This window comes from Hyla sarda, chromosome 4, assembly GCF_029499605.1.
Source record: "Hyla sarda isolate aHylSar1 chromosome 4, aHylSar1.hap1, whole genome shotgun sequence".
Classification (NCBI taxonomy): domain Eukaryota; kingdom Metazoa; phylum Chordata; class Amphibia; order Anura; family Hylidae; genus Hyla; species Hyla sarda.
In genome coordinates, this window is record NC_079192.1 from 132,909,386 (window position 1) to 132,930,416 (window position 21,031).

The 21,031-nt window shown below is 43.8% G+C and overlaps 1 protein-coding gene across 1 annotated transcript in view; it reads right to left on the minus strand.

Moving 5' to 3' along the window:
* Positions 1-3,315: 3,315 nt before the first annotated feature.
* Positions 3,316-21,031, minus strand: part of WHAMM (WASP homolog associated with actin, golgi membranes and microtubules) — a 77,963-nt gene continuing 60,247 nt past the window's right edge. Inside the window, exon 10 of the mRNA XM_056572181.1 lies at positions 3,316-5,205. Coding sequence (XP_056428156.1) covers positions 4,925-5,205 — 281 coding nt within the window. The 3' untranslated portion in view covers positions 3,316-4,924. The remainder of the gene's footprint in view (positions 5,206-21,031) is intronic.

The window sequence follows — 21,031 nt, forward strand, 5'->3', positions numbered from 1 at the left end:
ATCACATGCCCTGCACCATTTAATACATTTGGTGCACATAAACATTTCCAACACCACAAATTAAAAGTGTTAAAAAAACAAAACAAAAAAACAAACGTTCACTTACACCACCCTTGATAAAATACGCCCTATGTATTTCAACAACACAGCTATAACTGCCTCAGGTTACAAGTAAAGTCTGAGGGTGAATTTACATTACAGAATTTCTGAGCGTAATTCCAATGCTGGCAATGGGATTCCGCTGCACAGTGCACACTTAGTGGCGTATGGAAGTTGAAACTTCTCCACCGAAATAATAAACTTGTTCGTTCTTTGGGCAGAACACACTGCCGTCTCTGTGAACTGGCAATGTCCACCCAGTAGTATGAATGCGCCCCCAAGTTTGCTTTCATTGCTCCCTGAAATGATACTTCTACTGCTTGTGCACTGTGTGGTGCAGGTAGACACAGCCCATGCTTTAGTCACTACTCATGCTCAGTACTATGTTAACTTCCAGAAAAATAGGGTTAGTTATGTGACTAGCTGGGCAATGTGTTCCTTTACAATGACAGCAACCAGTGGCCTTGTAGTGCAATGTCTGGCACTCTTTGGATCAGGATTGCTCAAACTACTACTCTGGCCTCACCAGCCAATACATGCTGATGCTGGTGCTTAAAGACGGGACACATACTATAGCGCAACATCAAATACCACATTGCCGCTCCCAGTTTGCTGTCTTTAGAGCAAATTTATTACAACCATTAACTGTTTATAATGCCATCTAATGCCACCAAATAACCCATTCTGCCTTAAGCTCCAAATACAGTGGTGCAGCACAAAATAACCATCCTAGAAGCATCAAACAAATACTATACATAATACCCTGGCCCAGAAGCTCCAAATACCTCAGTGTAGCACAAAATACCCCAGAAGTGACAAACGTTTATGACACTGCAGCACCACTGGCAACAGAATTTTCCCCCATCCTAGCACCTCCCCCACAGGCAGCAGCAATTTCTAATAAATGTTATGCCCCCTTTTCACCTCTCCCCCACTGTTAAAAGCATCAGCATATTTACACCCCCCCCCTCCCCCACTGGCTGCAGAAACCACCCACCCACCCTTGAACGTAGCATTGCACCATAACCACTCTTCCATAAAGGCAACAACACTTCCCCTTTAACCACCCCTCATGACTGGCAATTTAGCCATAAGACTGTGCAGCTGTGTAATGTCTATATGGTAATATTTCATAACATAACGTTTTTTTTACTTTACACAATAGGCAACAGATGTCACTAACTGCACAATTTGGTCACCACATGCACTATTTATAGCTATAATGTATGATAGCACCCAGGCCCAATGTACATTATATGGAAAATGTGTGGCAATATTTATTTGTAACTGTACAATAGCTTCTAGGTAATGTATGAACTCATTTTAATGGTACTCTTTGTTCAGATACTTCCATTTATTGAACAACGTGTGCTATTCGCCTTACGTATTCTACTAACCAGGGACTAGTTACTTGCAAAATGTTGGGCAATGAGCATCAGACCACTGCATTCACTATTATCTTTACAATATATAGTATTTTCTTAATAGTGTAGTAACTATGTATCCAGGCAATACAAGGCACTGACTGTAAATTTCATGTATCATCTGGACAATTGCATTATTTAATAGTGCCTTTACTTGCATTCTATGAATGGCCGCTATCTGAATATTAAATGGGCACTGTTTTTATTTGTTGTCACTGATGAAAATGAAAGACCTTTTGTAATATGGTTGTTTACATTTTTTTTTTATATTTAATAAAAAAAATTAAAAAAAGGGGCTTGAAAATCTTACTACTAGGGGTCCCCATACTTACTGGGACACTAACCAGTCCTGCAGCAGCACTCAGCTTGTCCATGAGTCATGGACAAGAGATGACTCATTGACAAGGCTGCATGAGCAGAAACACCAATCACCTCCCACCACCACAAGGGAGGGACACGCCCCCTTCCCCTGAAGATTTCTAACACTGAGCTAATAAAAAGATATTTTAATAATAAATATAGGTATTCGAGGCATAAAAATTATATACCGTATATATTTTACGTATAAGTATAAGCCGAGTTTTTCAGCACGATTTTTCGTGCTGAAAACAACCCCCTCGGCTTATACTCGAGTGAACTCTCCGCCCTCAGTGGTCTTCAACCTGCGGACCTCCAGATGTTTCAAAACTACAACTCCCAGCATGCCCGGCTATGCTGGGAGTTGTAGTTTTGAAACATCTTGAGGTCCGCAGGTTGAAGACCACTGTGGCCTTCATCATCATCCAGCCCCCCCCCCCCCTTTAGTTTTGTACTCGCCTCTCCACGGCGGGAAGGAAGGGTGAGCTGGTCCGGGCCATCTGTGCTGCAGGGACCGTCCGGTGGGAGGGATAGTCGTTCCGGGCTGTCCATCTTTACCGGGAAGGGGGGGGGGGGCCTCTTCTCCGCGCTTCGGCCCCGGAATAGTGACATTGCCTTGACGACGACGCACAGGGACATTCATGCGCAACATCTCTGGGAGTTGTAGTTTTGAAACATCTGGAGGTCCGCAGCTTGAAGACCACTGCGACAGGCGGTGATGATGAAGGGGAGGGGAGGGGGGTGTGGGATGATGACAGATGGTGATGATGAAGGGGGGGTGTGGGATGATGACAGGCGGTGATGATGAAGGGGGGGGTATGGGATGATGACAGGCGGTGATAATGAAGGGGGGGTGTGGGATGAGGACGTGGATGATGAAGGGGGGGTGTGGGATGATGACAGGCGGTGATGATGAAGGGGAGGGGGTGTGTGGGATGATGACAGGGGGATGATGACAGGCGGTGATGATGAAGGGGGGGTGTGGGATGATGACAGGGGGATGATGACAGGCGGTGATGATGATGAGGGTGTTAATGACGGGGGTCTGGATGATGACAGGGGGGATGATGTTTTTCCCACCCTAGGCTTATAGTCGAGTCAATAACTTTTCCTGGGTTTTGGGGGAGAAATTAGGGGCCTCAGCTTATATTTGGGTCGGTTTATGGTCAGGATTAGGTACTGAATAACTTTTTTTGTGGGATCTGACAGGTACACTTTAAAAGCATTTTCTTGGCAGTGTATGGTATTAACAGTAATCTGAATATAAGATGGAAAATGTATGGTAGTATTTGAGAAGTAGGTGAACTTTGGACAAGGTATGGCAGTACAGGGGTATACTATATCATTTAATAGCAGTATGTGAGTTTGGGCTTTGTATATCACTCTGTATGTATGTGTTCATGATATTGGCACAATACACATACCACCATTTATTTTGGGACCATTTTTATTTTGGCATTTGTATGTGTACACAAATATACTATAGTACACCAGTTAGTATATTTGAAACTGCTACATTTTACTAAAAGATGTCCTGCTACAAAAGTTTACAGCATGAAATAAAACAAAGCTTGTCCAGTCTAAGCATATATTTATAAGATACACATTTGTACAGCTATTTATATATCTGTACTTGCAGAAAGGCACAGTATGAAACCATGAAAGATTTTTTTTTTTTTATCCCATAAACATGTTTTCAAACTTATCAAAATGAAAGATTTATAAAAATATGGATTTAACTGGACGTAGTAATTTTATAAGCCAAGTTCACATTGCAAAATGTAGCTTAATTTATCTAAGAGTAAATAAGAGGGTAGGAAAAAAGTTCCATTTAACAAACAAGTGGAATCCAAATTGAGGAAGGTCCGCTGTGAAAACGGGTGCTAGTGCCTGTGAGGCTGGTGTCAGTGTTTTTTGGACATTTGCCACTGCAGTTTCTGAGTCAAAGCCAGATTTGGATCTACAGGAGAAGTATAAAAGTCTTTCCTTTTTTTATTTCCCTTTCCTTTCAAATCTACCCCTGGTTCTGGCTCAAAAGATTGAATAAAAAAAACTGCCACAAACACCTGTGTGTAACACCCCTCCTGATACAGATGGTAAATTGGCTACATTACGGCTATATGAAATAGACGATTGAGCAAGTGAACTGGTATTAGGGTAGCACAGCCATAGGGAAACACAAGTATCCTCCATTGCTCATCAAGTCTGACAGTAATGTACAAACAGTGCAGCAGACAATTGATGAATGGAAGAGAGCAGCACGCTGTGCAAACATTCGCAAGCTATAGGCATGTGCATTAATGAAGTATTTTCATGTAAGATAAAAAAGTTCCAGTGAACACGACAACAGTGTTTTAAAGGGGATTTTTTTTCTAGTTTTTTTTTTACTATTTTCTTATTGCAAATTTTCTGAGATCATATTTTGTAAATTATGGGGAAAACCATATATATATTTTTTTTTTACTTCTGCTCTGCATATTTCTTAAGCAAGATTGGTTGTAGCATCAACACACGACACTATGATGGCTCCGGATATGCGTTCGATTCAATCATTCCGGATTTGCACAGCGGTGGATGCTGCGTCAACAAAATAAATCCAAAAGATCATTTTATGAATCTAAAGTCTTAATAAGTGTATATACAATTTCATCAAACTGCTGAACAATTGTATTAAGCAGCTTGGTAGTGATGAGTTTATAATGAACCGTGAAGACATAAAATAAGCAAATTACAAAAATACTTCCAGTGGTGTTTGTATGTAGAAATTCAACTGATAAGGAAAACTTTGCAACTGAATGCATATCGGTAGCAAACAGAAGTTTGAAAAACATTCAGCAAAACATGATTGGCCTTAAAAAAAAAAAAGGAGTTATAATATGACAACACTGATTTAATAGGCTCCCATTATGATATTTTTCTTCTGGCAAGCTTATAGCTATGTGATGTCCCAAAAGAATCACATCCAATCTGTCAGTTAAAAAATACACGTAAGTGTAAAAAGTAAGGTCCTCCTTAATAAACCAGGGATACCTGTGTATATCCCTTTAATTGTCCCAGTCACCACTGAAATTTTCACTTCTCTCCTCCTCATCGGAGTCAGCAGATACTTTTTTCATCCTCAGCATAGCTGCTCTTATACTCTGCTCCAGTTCATTTTCAGGCTCTTTATGCCCAGGTTCTTTGTGCACTTTCTTCAGTTTTACTCCCTGTCTTATGGCCGTTAATATATTGTCTCTTACATCGGTAACAGAAGCCTGTGGTGGTGCCACCTTACGGAGAAGGTTCTCACTGCGTTTCAATGATGCCAACACCTCTGCCATGGAACCTAAAAGCAAGATTGATAGAGGGGGAATAAAAATGTTCTTTTGGTGTGGCAATATTTTACATGCATTAAACAGTAATACACAGCATTACATCCTCATACATTACCATCATTGTGATGTCCCACGTCAGTCAATATTGTGTCAGCAAAAATGTTCTACTGGACATTTTCTAGCTTAAAAAAAACTAAATAAAAAACAACACACATTGTCCACTATGTACATTTATAAGCAACCATTAGAAAGGAAAACAATGGCTACTCAGGGACAAGGATATTGGAAGTGTACTTTCCTTGCCCTTTCTTTTTCAGAAGTGTTGTAGAAACCAGTAAATGCTGTAAGTTTTCTCCAAGATCCAGTGGACCACAGGACAGGAAAAAAGGTAAAAAGGCCTCTACAGGATCAGCCAAATTAATAGAAAGATTTAAAAAAAATAAAAAATAAACCCAAAAAAAACCCAAAAAAAAACCACTGTTTTACAAGAAAACCATGAGTTTTTTTTTTATTAATGTTTTGTAGATTATCTTTGGCCAATAGGATCAGGCTCAGATACATTATTCCATCAATTATTGTTTGTGTCTGGATTTTTAATTTTATTTTTGACTTTACATCTGCCCATAATTTTTCTATTAAATCAATGTCTGGACTGTTTGGCCAGGATAACACTTGATGCCATGATCCTCAAAAATGTTCAATATAGGGATAGGTCGGCACTTCTGTGGAATCTGCAGTGGCGCACAAGGTAGGGTAAAACCACAGGTAGAAGAATGATAATACCCAGCACTCACCAGTAATGCACAGTGAAGATTTACTAGGCCATAGGGTAGTACAAGGACACATTTCGACGTGGGAGCCTTCCTCAGCTGTCTGCCTATGGCATAGTAAATCTTCACTGTGCATTACTGGTGAGTGCTTGGTATCATCTTTCCTCAAAAATGTGTCACTTCACCACCCTTGGGACATGAAGATACTGTAACACCATGAAAGTTTGCTGTTGGTGTTACTACAGCATCTGTCAGCTGAATTTGAAATTAATGGCCAATGAACCATTGTCATCCAGACATTCTGCTAAAAGGTGGTGGCAAAAAAAAAACAACAACTCGGGGGGCGTGGCTTGGCGCGCTGGCGGACGGCAGCTGTTAGTGAGAGCTCCTGCTGGGACTACTACTAAATGGGCTTCTAATGTGAGATGGGAGGCAGAACCAAATCCAAAAAGAAGCACCCTGATACCAGAACACCCAGAGACTCGGCTGGCTCAATTGCAGCTTTCTTTGTGCGCCGGAGAAGTGCCGAAGCCCCGCAGACGCAGCGGCCCTCTAACAGCCGGACTCCGAAGCCTCACCGGAACACAGCGGCCGGCTCACATACCCGCCACTACTATAGCACACCTCCCAGCCACCACGAAGGTGCACAAAGGATCACCCACCTTACAGAGTGACCCCTCCGATCCACATCTGAGTGACCCGCGCGGGGAACCGGGAGCTGGAAACATGCAGGTACGCTCTTCTCCCCCGCTGCAGCCTCAATGCGCACCGCTGCGCACGAATGCGAACAAGCCTCCTGCCTCGAGAGGGGATAATAGTCAGACGCCCCACTTTGAGGAGGCCTCTATCACTTCAGAGGGGGCCGTGTCCGATGACTGGTATTCACCAGGAGCCCACACTCCAGCAATACATGCAGCAGCGAACCCTGCCACCCTTACTACAGCTCCTGCCGCAACCATAATCCCTGAGCCGTCCCCCCTCCCAGATGACCCTGGACCTACCACGGCCTCCATCTTGGCCTCATCTATGCCTGTGGGAAACCATGTATGCGCGCCTGCCCTACATGACTCTGGCCCCTCGTCTCAGATCCCCTCCTGCCAAGACGCTTGGGCTCTGGGGCCTCCAGCTCGCCCGGTCACTGACTGGGCTGATGATATGGAATCTGATGATACGCCACAAGAGCAGAGCCCTCATGGCTCCACGGATGGGAGCGACACTCCAAGATTCTGGGAGGATAGTCCACCAGCTAAAAAGAAACTCTTTAAGACTCCCCTGAAACATGCTGCTCACCTGGCGGCTAATAGGCACCATTCCTCTTCAGACGATTCCCAAGAGGGGAGCAAATCCGTTCGGGACCGCTCTATCCCCCGCAAACAACCTGTCTCACATACATCATATCCAGACCCGAGACAGGTGACGCCTGCCCCCCACCTGCCATCACTTGAAACGGCTGCAAACACCCTTAAGAACTTTCCTGAGCTGCAGGCACTACTGGCATTCCTACCTTCTAAAAACGACCTGCTCACATTGGCCTCTGACCTGAAGTCTGCGTGGCAGCAAGATCTGAAACCGGTTAAGACTTATGTCGCTGACCTACAGACTCGAGTTCAGGGACTTGAGGACTTTCGCTCTTCAGTAAATTCCCAGGTACAGTCACTACAGCAAACGGTCCAGGCCCTCTCGCTCCAGCAGGCGGCAACGGTGGAGCATTTAGATGACATGGATAATCGCAATCGGCGAAACAATATTAGGATCAAAGGCTTACCAGAAACTGTACTGCCCCAGGAGGTTACTGGCACGGTGCAAAGAATCTTCAACGAGGTGTTACAAAAACCGCTTGACAGTCCCTTAGAGTTGGATAGAGCGCACAGAGCCCTCAAGGCGAAAAATCCGGATCCCAAAAGGCCGAGGGATGTTATATGCCGTGTGCACCACTATGCGCAGAAGGAACAAATCATGCGAAAAGCACGTGCTCTAAAGAACCTTTCCTATAATGGAACTGCTATACAACTGTTCCCAGATCTCTCTCTTCGCACTCTGAAACTAAGGGCTGCCTTACGGCCCCTCCTACACCTGCTCCTCAACGCACAGATCACTTACCGATGGGGCTACCCGTTTTCTCTAGTGGCCAGGCACGGGACTACCACGGCCACGTTGCGTCGCCCCGAAGATGTCGCAGGTTTCCTCGCGACTTTCCGTCTTCCTCCTGTTCAGCTACCAGACTGGGAGAATTTGTTTCGGCTACCTCCCCCTCAACAATTGGTGACCCCACAACGCCATCACCTCCCAGAAGATCGACGACCTACCCGACCTTCACTGTCTCAACCGCAGCAGCAAAAGAGGAAGACTTGACTCCCCACGGGACTTTAAGTATCTTTTGACACTTCTTATTTTACCCGTGTGGTCTTCCCCTGCGAGGGAGCCCCCTCTCCAAATTACGGGCCTTGTGCCTGGGGACTGCCTCATTGGGGAACGTTCCGCATTTCAGCCCAGAATTGAGCTGGACCCCCCCGAAACCCGTGTTGCCTGTACTGGATGTCATCAGCGATACTGATTTTGGGGGGCTCTTACTTACCCTGCCCCCATGTTCTACATTTACTGATGTGTTCTATGCATTTTAGTTAACTATGTTGTTCACAGTATTTTCACTACTGCTATTTACAGTGGTTCTGCCTCCCACCCCTCTTTTTTTTTTTTTTTTTTTTTTTGTTGTTGTTCCAAACAGCGTTTGAACCATAGCCCTTTATACACCGCTCCTCCCCGCCTATAGGGGCCGGGAGGATCCCATAGCTTAATTAGGTCCCTAGCTTGTACCTGTCCCTGACACGCCGCCTACGTGACTCCCCTTCTGTGCCTGATAATGGATTCGCTCCCTGTCTGGCGCTCCTTCTACGTTACCCCCAATAGGTCACAGTGCCGGCTGGTCCCGTCACTGAACTTGGCCCTTATGGCCGCTTCTTTTAGTCCCTTTGCCTCCACCTTTCATTGGCTGCTTTTCCCTCTTTTCTCCCACTTACCCTTGTATCACACTTTTTCTTCCTCTTCTCCTTGCAGGTCCGCACCCTCTCCTCCATCTCTGCCTTATGGGCCGGACGGCTCGGTGTCCCCCAGGTCGGTCGGTAAGTACAGCCCAACACCTCACTGTCACAATGGCAGCTGACATTAAATTGATGTCCCTAAATGTGCAGGGTCTCAATACTCCGGAGAAAAGGGCCCAACTACTCTATTCCCTACACAAACAAAGAGTACACATATTGGCTCTACAAGAAACGCATTTCAAGACAGGTCATCTCCCAAAAATTAGTGATAGGTACTTTTCCCAATGGATACACAGTTCCAATCCAGACGCACGGACGAAAGGAGTTTCCCTGGCGTTTCACCGGTCCCTACCTATTATAGTTACTTCCTCACTCATTGACCCACACGCTAGGTACATATTTGCCAACTGTGAACTTGCGGGACAGAAACTGACGATAGCGTCCATATATGCACCCAACCGAGACCAAGTCCCCTTTATCATGAAAACCCTAGAAGCCCTCTCCTCATTTGCGTTAGGCCCAATTTTTTTATGTGGAGACTTCAACCTCCCACTGTCCCCTACTGCGGATACCTCATTAGGACGTTCGTACATTTCTCACAATAAGCTTCGTGCCTTAAAACGTAAACTGCACTCCCTTCAGCTTAGCGATGTCTGGAGAGCTCTTCACCCCCAAGGGCGTGACTATACCTTCTACTCTCACCCCCAACAATCTTATAGCAGACTTGATTATATTTTTTGTCCTCATCACCTCCTCACCTCTGTTCTCTCTTCCACCATAGGGATAATTACACATTCAGACCATGCCCCTGTGTCCTGTACATTTACCCTTCCCCCTTTCACTAAACCGCATTCCACATGGCGTTTAAATGAGTCCCTCCTCATGGATTCCCTATGTCTCCAGGAACTCAAGGACTCTGTCGCCCACTTTCGTCAGGACCACCTCACTGACCCAACATCCCCCATGACTCAATGGGAAGCCCTCAAATGTGTCTTAAGAGGGGTCCTGATGAAACATGGAGCGCGACTAAAGAGGGAGTCGTCGGCCAAACTGCTTACACTTACAAATCTATTACATACTTTGGAATCCCAACACAAACAGTCTCAACTAGATAGGGTTTATAGAGAGATAATCAAAGTCCGACACGACCTCCTTGACCACTTAAATAATAGCCACAGATACTACAAACAGATCACAGGCAAACTATACTATGTCTGGGGCAATAAGTCCGGACGCCTCCTGGCTAATGCCCTCAAAGTGAAAAAATCTTCCCTATATGTGCCTGCGATACGCACCCCCTCGGGTTCCACTTCCCACCTCACCCCTGACATCCTGTCCGCCTTTCGTGACTACTACGCCAGTCTTTATAACCTACCAGGCCCTCGGGTCCCGGCCTCGACCACTGCGGCCTCGCCCTCCTTAGAACAATATTTGAATTCTACCGCGCTTCCTCCGCTCTCCCAAGAAGCGATCCAATCTCTCGAGGAACCGTTCTCACAGGAGGAGTTACAGATGGCGATTTCCTCCCTGCCGGGTGGTAGAAGCCCGGGACCCGATGGATACACAGCAAAATTCTACAAATCCATAGGCCCAGATCTATCCCCAGTTTTGCTTTCTGCTTTCAACTCCATTACTACTGACTCCCCACCACTACCTTCCTCGTTTATGCGTGCCTTCATAACGGTCATCCCAAAAAGCGGCAAAGACCCCTTGCTATGCCCGAGTTATCGTCCAATATCGCTGATTAACAGCGATGCTAAACTATACGCCAAATTAATAGCCAATAGATTGTCTGAACACATGAGATCCCTAGTCCACCCAGATCAGGTGGGTTTCATACGGGGAAGGGAGGCCAGGGACAACACGCTCCGGACTTTCTCTATCATACATAATGCTCGTTCTCGTAAACTGCCTCTGTTCCTACTCTCCTTAGACGCTGAGAAGGCGTTCGATCGCGTGGACTGGGGATTTCTTGAAGCAACACTCTCTCAGATTGGCTTGGGTGCCGTTATGAGGTCACGCATTATGGCGCTCTATAGACACCCTCAGGCTCAAGTTAGGATCAATGGTCACTTATCCCCCCCTTTCGACATTTGCAATGGCACGAGGCAGGGCTGTCCTCTCTCCCCACTCCTATACGTGTTATGCATGGAACACCTACTAGTGGCTATTCGACAAAACCCTGACATCAAAGGGCTCCAACTGTCCTCGTGTCATTGCAATTGCTCGGCTTATGCCGACGACCTCCTACTCTTCCTTTCCTCCCCTGTTACTTCCCTACCCTCCCTTATGGCCACGATTCGTCTCTTCTCATCATATAGCAATTATAAACTTAATCCCTCCAAAAGTGAAGCTCTCAATATAACACTCCCATTGAATACTGTCCAACAGCTTAAAGCATCGTACCCCTTCCAATGGCAATCACACTCACTCACATACCTAGGTATCCAAGTACCAAGGGATCAGGATGACACGTTTCGCTTAAATTTTCCTCCCCTTCTACGTATCCTAAAGTCGGACCTCTCAAATTGGGAGAGAAAAGATATCTCTTGGATAGGTAGGATAAATGTTTTCAAAATGAACGTGCTCCCGCGTCTTCTTTATCTCTTTGCTACAATTCCCACACATGTGCCCCGCTCCTTCTTCGCTGAAATCTCCTCCATACAGAGAAAATATGTCTGGGCTCAGAAACGTCCTAGACTGGCGAGGTCTGTTCTCATTAGACGGAAAAAAGAGGGTGGACTGGCCCTTCCAGATGTCCTGTCCTACTATTTGGCGGCGGTCCTCACCAGAGTACTGGACTCCTTCCAAGGCGCGGATAGTAAACCGTGGGTAGCTTTAGAACATGATATTTCGGGTAGAGACCCTAGAGCGGCCCTATGGTTGACGGCCAATACCCTATACCCTCAAGGTTCATACAGTCCCCCACCTATAGTGGCTTCCATCCTCAAGACCCGCGCCGCCTACCTCACTCGCTCCTCTGTAGTACCGCCCAACGGACCACTCACACCCCTGTTCGGCAACCCGGCCTTTACACCCGCACTCCACACCCGCACCTTTCTCTCCTTTCACCGTTCAGAAGGTACAGTCTTTCACTCACTACTAGATACTACAAACCTGAAACCCTTAGAAGATCTCACTGTTACCTCTCCCCCCACACAGTACCAAATCTTTCAATATGCGCAACTCCGACACTTCTATGATACTAACAAACGCTCACTCTCCCTTCATCGGCCTCTGACGGATTTTGAGCGCCTTTGTATATCGTCATCTCCACCCCCCAAGCTGATTAGCGCCCTTTACGCTCTTTTCCTAAATGACTTTGCCACTCCCCCACTTCATTTCCGCTCCTCATGGGAGAGTGAACTGGGACATCCCATCCTAGATGAGGAGTGGAGAAAGGCGCTCTCTCTCTGCCATAGGACGACTGTCTCTAGTAAGGCTCACGAGACTAATTACAAAATACTGACACGATGGTACAGAGTCCCGTCCTTGTTATCTCGAATCTACCCGGGGGCCTCGGATGTGTGCTGGAGATGTGATGAAGGGAGAGGCACGATGACCCATATTTGGTTCGCGTGCCCGAGACTTGATCGATACTGGAGTGAGGCGCTTGCCCTCATGTCACGCATGGTCTCCAGCGCGCTCCCGAGGACCCCTGAACTTGTCCTCCTGTCGATACTCCCCAGCACCCTTCCTAGGGCTTCCGCTAGCTTACTACACCACATGCTGATAGCAGCACGCACTGTGATTCCAAGACTATGGCGCTCACCCCAACCACCCACCTTCTCGTCCTTACTTCAGGAAATTTCCCGTATATGTAGGTTAGAAGAATTGCTTGCTGACTCTAAACATCAACACGACAGATTCCGGGCCGTCTGGGGCCCTTGGCTCTCGTTTCTAACATCGCCGGAGTTTGATTCCCTGCACTTGGGACACTAACGTGACCTACCTGACACCATAATGAACTGCTCTTTTCATGACCGCTGGTGCGGCCGACCTGGGCGGAGGACCGAGCTGTTCCGGTCCGGGAGGTAAGTGTCTCCAAAAGCGACCTGCTCTTTCTTCCTTCTCTCTTTCCTTTCTTCCCCCTTCTCTCCCCGTCTATTCCTTTTCCTCCTCTTTCTCTTCCCCACTTGTTGTGCTGCATACATCTCTCTTCTCCTTGGTAACTGGGATTAGAATATAACACCCCAAATCCTGAACAGATTGGTTTGATACCCATGTGATCCCTGAAGAGTGTACACCATTCGCAATGTTATCCCAGCTTTAAAATGGCGAGATAGTTTTATTTTCTTTTTTTTTTTTTTTTCTCCCATGGCTTTCTCTCGCTCTACATGGATACATAGATCGAACTAGAGAGATTGTTCTACATGACTTTACTGTTATGTGATTGTTCTACACGGCTTTACAGTAATGTGATATTTGTTACTATATACCGCCATATTGCATTGCCAATTGTTTTTTCATATGTTAAAAACAATAAAACTTTATTTTGAAAAAAAAAAAAAAAAAAACAACAACTCGGGATGACACAACTTTGATCAGGGAATGCCAAAAGAATCGCTGAGTGTCCAGCAGACAGCTGCAGGACTTGCTGGAACAACATGGAGAACAACCACGTTTTTGCCTGCGGTCGGGAAACCGCATACGGCCGAAAACGAAGCCGACCGGAGGCTGCGGTTCACTCCGGTCAGCTCATAGACTTGCATTAAATACGGTTCCCGAATACGGCTGAGTGCGGGCGCCGCGATTAAGCACCGCCCCCCTCCTCCAAACCGTATACGGGAACCGTATTTAAGAAAACGTGGTGTGAACCCAGCCTTAACTGGACTAAACAGATTGAAAACTGGTCAACAGAAGACTGGGGACAAGTGGAAAAAATAAAAAAGATTTCATTAGCATAAGGTATTTGATTTAGTCAGAAAAAAACGATAAACAAAAATATGCAGAGATGTATTTTTTTTTTTTTATCTGTGAAGATTAAGCTTGATGTTCAGGTTTCAGTGACAAGAGACATCATCCATCGTTCTGAGCAGCAAGTACAATGGAGGAGATTCATCAAAACCTGTCCAGAGGAAAAGTTGCTGAGTTGCCCATAGCAACCAATCAGATCACTTCTTTCATTTTTTTAAAAGGTCTCTGAAAAACTAAAGAAGTGATCTGATTGGTTGCTATGGGCAACTCAGCAACTTTTCCTCTGGACAGATTTTGCTAAATCTCCCCCAATATGTCCAATGACAGCCTGGAGAACAAATGAGGAAATACTGCATCATTCGGCAAGTCAAGCACCCCACTCAGGTCATGAGCATCTTCGGGACAGACAGGATCTACATTATACAAGGTACTATGAAGCAGAAGCCATACAAGTCTGACGTAGAGCAATGTCTGAACCCTCAGCTGTGTCATATAGTGACACTTTTTCTTGAGGATCATATAATTAAAGCATAACCTTGGCAAGGCAACAACAGCCTGGATATGAATCCAATAGAGAAGGGCAGATCTAAAGTCTGAAATGAAAAAAAGATCCATAAACAACTGATAGAAGAACTTCTCTGAGCTTAGGAATGCAGTGTCTGTATGATTGAACAAGGAAGATGTTCATCCTATGCCTGAACAGGTTAAATACTTACAATTGCCCAGAGGATCACAAACAAAATAATTATTTTTCTTCTTTTTCAAAAGAAAAGCATGTTCTTATAGAAAAATGTGTAAAATTTTATGTTATTGATAGAACTGTATTTAGATACAAGAGAAAACAAAAAATGCAGTTGTGTTTTTTTAACCTTTCTATTAACCCCTTCAGGACACAGGTTTTTGCGTTTTTTCCTCCTTACCTTAAAAAAAATCAAAACTCTTTCAATTTTGCACCTAAAAATCCATATGATGGCTTATTTTTTGCGCCACCAATTCTACTTTGTAATGATGTCAGTCATATTACCCAAAAATTTACGGCGATACGGAAGAAAAAAAAATCACTGTGAGACAAAATTGAAAAAAAAACGCCATTTTGTAACTTTTGGGGGCTTCCGTTTCTACGTAGTAAATTTTTCGGTAAAAATTACACCTTTATCATTATTCTGTAGGTCCATACGATTAAAATGATACCCTACTAATGTAGGTTTGATTTTGTCGTACTTCTGGAAAAAATCATAACTACATGCAGGAAAATGTATACGTTTAAAGGGGTTCTCCGATGCTTAGACATCTTATCCCCTATCCAAAACACCGGAGTTCCCATTTAAGCACCTATGACCAGCTTAAAGGGGAACTCCGATGTTTTTGCCCGGAATACCCCTTTAATCCTTCCAGTACTTATTAGCTGCTGAATACTACAGAGGAAATTCTTTTCTTTTAGGAACACAGTGCTCTCTGCTGACATCTCTGTCCATTTTAGGAACTGTCCAGAGCAGCATATGTTTGCTATGGGGATTTTCTTCTACTCTGGACAGTTCCTAAAATGGACAGAGATGTCAGCAGAGAGCTGTGTGTTCCAAAAAGAATTTCCTCTGTAATATTCAGCAGCTAATAAGTACTGGAAGGGTTAAGATTTTTTAATAGAAAATAATTTGCAAATCTGTTAAACTTTTTGGCACGAGTTGATTAAAAAAAAGAAAAAAAAAGTTTTCCACCAGAGTACCCCTTTAATGTGAAATAATTCTCCACAGTCGAAAAGCTTTGGTTTAAGAAAAGTCAGCAGACACACAAAACCATTGCCCCTATCCCTAACCTAGCGCTTACATCTTCTTTTGCTTAGAGTATGGCTTGATTGACAGGTCTCTCCGTCTAAGTTACAGGTCTCTATTTGTTTATACTGAGTCCAACCGGAAGAGCTGGCAGATAGCACTTCCACCTATGCCACAGCTTCTTTTTAAACTAGGTTTAATCTAAAATGATGCAGCGATTTAGAGAAGAACATAGCTGTTTATAACAACTTTGCCATTGCCTGGGCAGCATAAATATCCTGACAGACTCCATTTAGCAGCATGCAGGTCACAGGCAAAATGTAAAGTGTCCAGTCTTTCTCTGCTTTAAATGATACCTGGGTACCTGATGAAATGCCCACAGTGAAACACTTCAGTGATCAATGGGGAACTGCCAGCAGAAGGGAATTAGTAGAGTATCCTTTAGTTTATTTAAAGTTACCCAGTGAAGATACAATTTTTTAAATATAAATATAAATCTATGTATCTATATATATATATATATATATATATATATATATATATATATATATATATATACATATATACATACACACATACATACACACACACACATACAGTCATAGCCGTAAATGTTGGCACCCTTGAGATTTTTCAAGAAAATGAAGTATTTCTCACAGAAAAGGATTGCAGTAACACATGTTTTGCTATACACATGTGTATTCCCTTTGTGTGTATTGGAACTAAACCAAAAAAGGGAGGAAATAAAGCAAATTGGAAATAATGTCACACCAAACTCCAAAAATGGGCTGAACAAAATTATTGGCACCCTTACCTTAATATTTGGTTGGACACCCTTTGGAAAAAATAACTGAAATCAGTTGCTTCCTATAACCATCAATAAGCTTCTTACACCTCTCAGTCGGAATGTTGGACCACTCTTCCTTTGCAAACTGCTCCAGGTCCTTCTTATTGGAAGGCGCCTTTTCTCAGCAGTAATTTTAAGATCTCTCCACAGGTGTTCAATGGGATTTTGATCTGGACTCATTGCTGGCCACTTCAGAACTCTCCAGCGATTTGTTGCCATCCATTTCTGGGTGCTTTTTGACGTATCTTTGGGGTTATTTTCCTGCTGGAAAACCGAAGATCTCAGACGCAAACCCAGCTTTCTGACAATGACAGTGCAACCCAAAATCCGTTGGTAATCCTCAGATTTCATTTCAAATTCATTTTGATTTTTTACGTCTCTGCGTCAGCAGTGGGGTCCTCCTGGATCTCCTGCCATAGCGTTTCATTTAAATGTTGATGGATAGTTCGCGCTGACACTGATGCTCCCTGAGCCTGCAGGACAGCTTGAATATCTTTGGAGCTTGTTTGCTTATCCACCATCCGGACTGTCCTGCGTTGACACCTTTCATCAATTTTTCTCTTCCGTCCACGCCCAGGGGGATTAGCTACAGTGTCATGGGTTGGAAACTTCTTGATTATGGTTCACACTGTGGACAAAGGCAAATCTAGATCTCTGGAGATGGACTTGTAACCTCAAGATTGTTGATATTTTTCCACAATTGTGGTTCTCAAGTCCTCAGACATTTCTCTTCTCTTTCTGTTGTTCATGCTTAGTGTGGTACAGAAACACAATGCAAAGACTAAGTGAACATTTCTCCTTTTTATCTGCTTTTAGGTGTGATTTTATACTGCCCACAACTGTTATGTATACGATTTATAGGGACAGACTGTTAATCCAGGGATTAATTCTGACTGCAATATTTGGAGTCAGGAAGGAATTTTTACCTCTAGTATGAGGGTTTTTTTGCCTTCCTCTGGATCAACTCCGTAGGGACTCATTAGGGATATAGGTTGAATTTTATGGACTCTGGTCTTTTTTCAACCTCATGAACTATGTATGTAACTATGTTACTTGCCCTAGGCGAGTTTAAAGGAGCATCACATGCTTGAAACATTCTTACTTTTCCACAATTTTGAAAGGGTGCCAATAATTTTATTCAGCCCATTTTTGGAGTTTGGTGTGACATTATGTCCAATTTACTTTTTTTCCTCCTTTTTTGGTTTAGTTTCAATACACACAAAGGGAATAAACATGTGTATAGCAAAACGTGTTACTGCAATCCTTCTCTGTGAGAAATACTTCATCTTCTAGAAAAATTTCAGGAGTGACAACATATACAGCCATGACTGTGCATACTAGCTCAATACACTGAGCTGCCCGTTTTTTCCTACCTTATCCTTGTGGGGGAGGAAAAGCAACAAAGGGGGAAGCTTTTGTCCTCATATCCCGTGCTCAGGTGGGGCTGCATTGTGGTAAAGGTATTATAAACTGAAATTAAAAGTGGTGTGGCTTAACGGGTGGGCGTGTCTTTGCAAGATGGGCAGTGGCATGCAGGGAGGGTGTGGCTTGCCAGCCGGACTAACACATTCACCAGGAGATACAGAGTGGAGCTTTTGGAGTATGATACCAGGAGTCCTATATACTTGCATGGAACTTGAAACAAAAACCCAATCCTTCACATAAGGGGGTAGGTTAGGGGTTAATTTAATTATTATATATTTTTATTTGACATACAAGTAACATGTGACCAAGCATTATCGAAATATATCCAGCAGCCGTATGGAAGTTAAGCTGGAACATACATTTCCCATAGATTTGCATTTGGCTTTAAACAAAAACCCCGACCCCCGCAAGTGAGAATAGGTTAGGGTTAAATTAACTATCCTATATTTTTTGTGGACATATAAATAACATGTAAACAAGTATTATCAAAATATCTCCAGCCGTTTGGAAGTTATGCAGTAACATATTTCCCACAGACTTGTATGGGATTTTAAACAAAAACCCCGACCCTGGCAAATGGGGGTGGGTAAGAGTTAAATTACCTATCCTATGTCTGTTGTTGACTTATATGTAAGATGTGTACCAAGTTTCATGTTAATATCTTTAGCCGTTTGGCCGTGATGCTGGAACATACACACATACATACGTTGAGTTTTATATATATACTAGCTGAGTACCCGGCATTGCCCGGTTTTTCCTTCCTCATCCTTGTTGGGGAGGAAAATCAACAGAGGAGGAAGCTTTTGACTTCATATCCCATCCCCATATATTGTTGTCATATCCCAACCTCATATCCCACCCTCCTATCCCCTCCTATCTCGAGCTCCTATCCCGTCCTCCTATATCGACCTCCTATCTCGTCCTCCTTTCCCGTTCTCCTATCCCGTCCTCAAATCCAGACCTTCAAATCCCGACCCGTAATATGTGCACCAGGTATTGAAATATCTCCAGCCGTACGGAAGTTATGTGAGAACATACATTTCCCATTGATTTTCATGGGACTTTAAACAAAAACCCTGACCCTCACAAATTGGGGTAGTATGGGTTAAATTAACTATCCTATATTTTAAGTGGACATATAAGTAACATGTGACCAAGTATTATCGAAATATCTCCAGCCGTTTGGAAGTTATGCAGTAACATATATTTCCCATAGACTTGTATGGGACTTTAAACATAAACCCCGCCCCTGGCAAATGGGGGTGAGGAAGGGTTAGATTACTTATCCTATGTTTGTTGTTGACATATAAGTAATATGTGTGCCAAGTTTCATGTTAATATCTTTAGCAGTTTGAACGTGATGCTGGAACATACACACATACATAAACACGTTGAGTTATATAATACACACACACACACAATATATATATATATATTTACTATATATATATATATATATATATATATATATATACATATACATATATACATATATATATATATATATATATATAGTAAATTTGAGACTAGCTGAGTACCCGGCGTTGCCCAGTTTTTCCTTCCTAATCCTTGTTGGGGAGGAAAATACACAAAAGGAGGAAGCTTTTGACTTAATATCCCATCCTCATATATTGTTGTCATATCCCAACCCCATATCCCGTCCCCATATCCCATCCTCATATCTCAATCTCATATCCCGTCCTCCTATCCCGGGATCCCAACCCCTTATCGCATCCTCATATCTCAATCTCATATCTCAATTTCATGTCCCAACCCCATGTGCGACTGATTTGTGATAAAGATATTGTAAGCTGAAAATAGAAGGGGACGTGACTTTGTGGGACTGGGCGTGATTTGAAAGCCAGACCGATGCACAAAAAGGGTAGAGAATAAAAGGGTGGGGCTTAAACAGTGGGCATGTCTTTGTGAGATGGGGTGTGGCTTACATTCACCAGGAGATGCAGAGCGGAGCTTGTGGAGTAAGGTACTGGAAGTCCCATATACTTGCATGGGACTTGAAACAAAAACCCATCTTTTATATAAGGGTGTAGGTAAGGGTTAATTTAACTATCATATCTTTTTATTTGACATATTATTAATATGTGTACCAGGTATTACTGAAATATCTCCAGCCGTACGGAAGATATGTGGGAACATACATTTCCCCTTAGATTTGCATTGGACTTTAAACAAAAACCCGGACCCTGACAAATGGGGGTAGTTAAGGGTTAAATTACCTATCCTATGTTTGTTGCTGACATATAAGTAACGTGTGCCAAGTTTCATGTTAATATCTTTAGCCGTTTGGACGTGATGCTGGAACACACACACACGTTGAGTTTTATATATATACTAGCTGAATATCCAGCGTTGCCCGGTTTTTCCTTCCTAATCCTTGTTGGGGACGAAAATAAACAAAGGAGGAAGCTTGACTTCATATCCCAACCCCATATCCTGTCCTCATATCCAGACCTCCTATCCAGTCATCATATCCCAACCTCATATCCCATCCTCACATTTCGTCCTCATATCCCGACCTCCTATCCCGACCTCCTATCCCATCCTCCTATCCCGACCTCCTATCCCGACCTCCTATCCCGTCCTCCTATCCCGACCTCCTATCCCGTCCTCCTATCCCGTCCTCCTATGTTGACCACCTATTTCGACCTCCTATCTTGACCTCCTATCCCGACCTCCAATCCCATCCTCCTATCTCAACCCCCTATCCCGTCCTCCTATCTCCACCTCATATCCCATCCTCATATCCCGACCTCCTAACTCGACCTCCTATCCAGACCATCCCGTCCGCCTATCTTGACCTCCTATCTCGACCTCCCATCCCATCCTCATATCCCGACCTGTAATATGTGACCAGGTATTGAAATATCTCCAGCTGTATGGAAGTTATGTGGGAACATACATTTCCCATTGATTTGCATGGGACTTTAAACAAAACCCCGCCCTCACAAATGGGGGTAGTTAAGGTTTAAATTAACTATCCTATATTTTAAGTGGAGATATAAGTAACATGTGACCAAGTATTATCGAAATATCTCCAGCCGTTTGGAAGT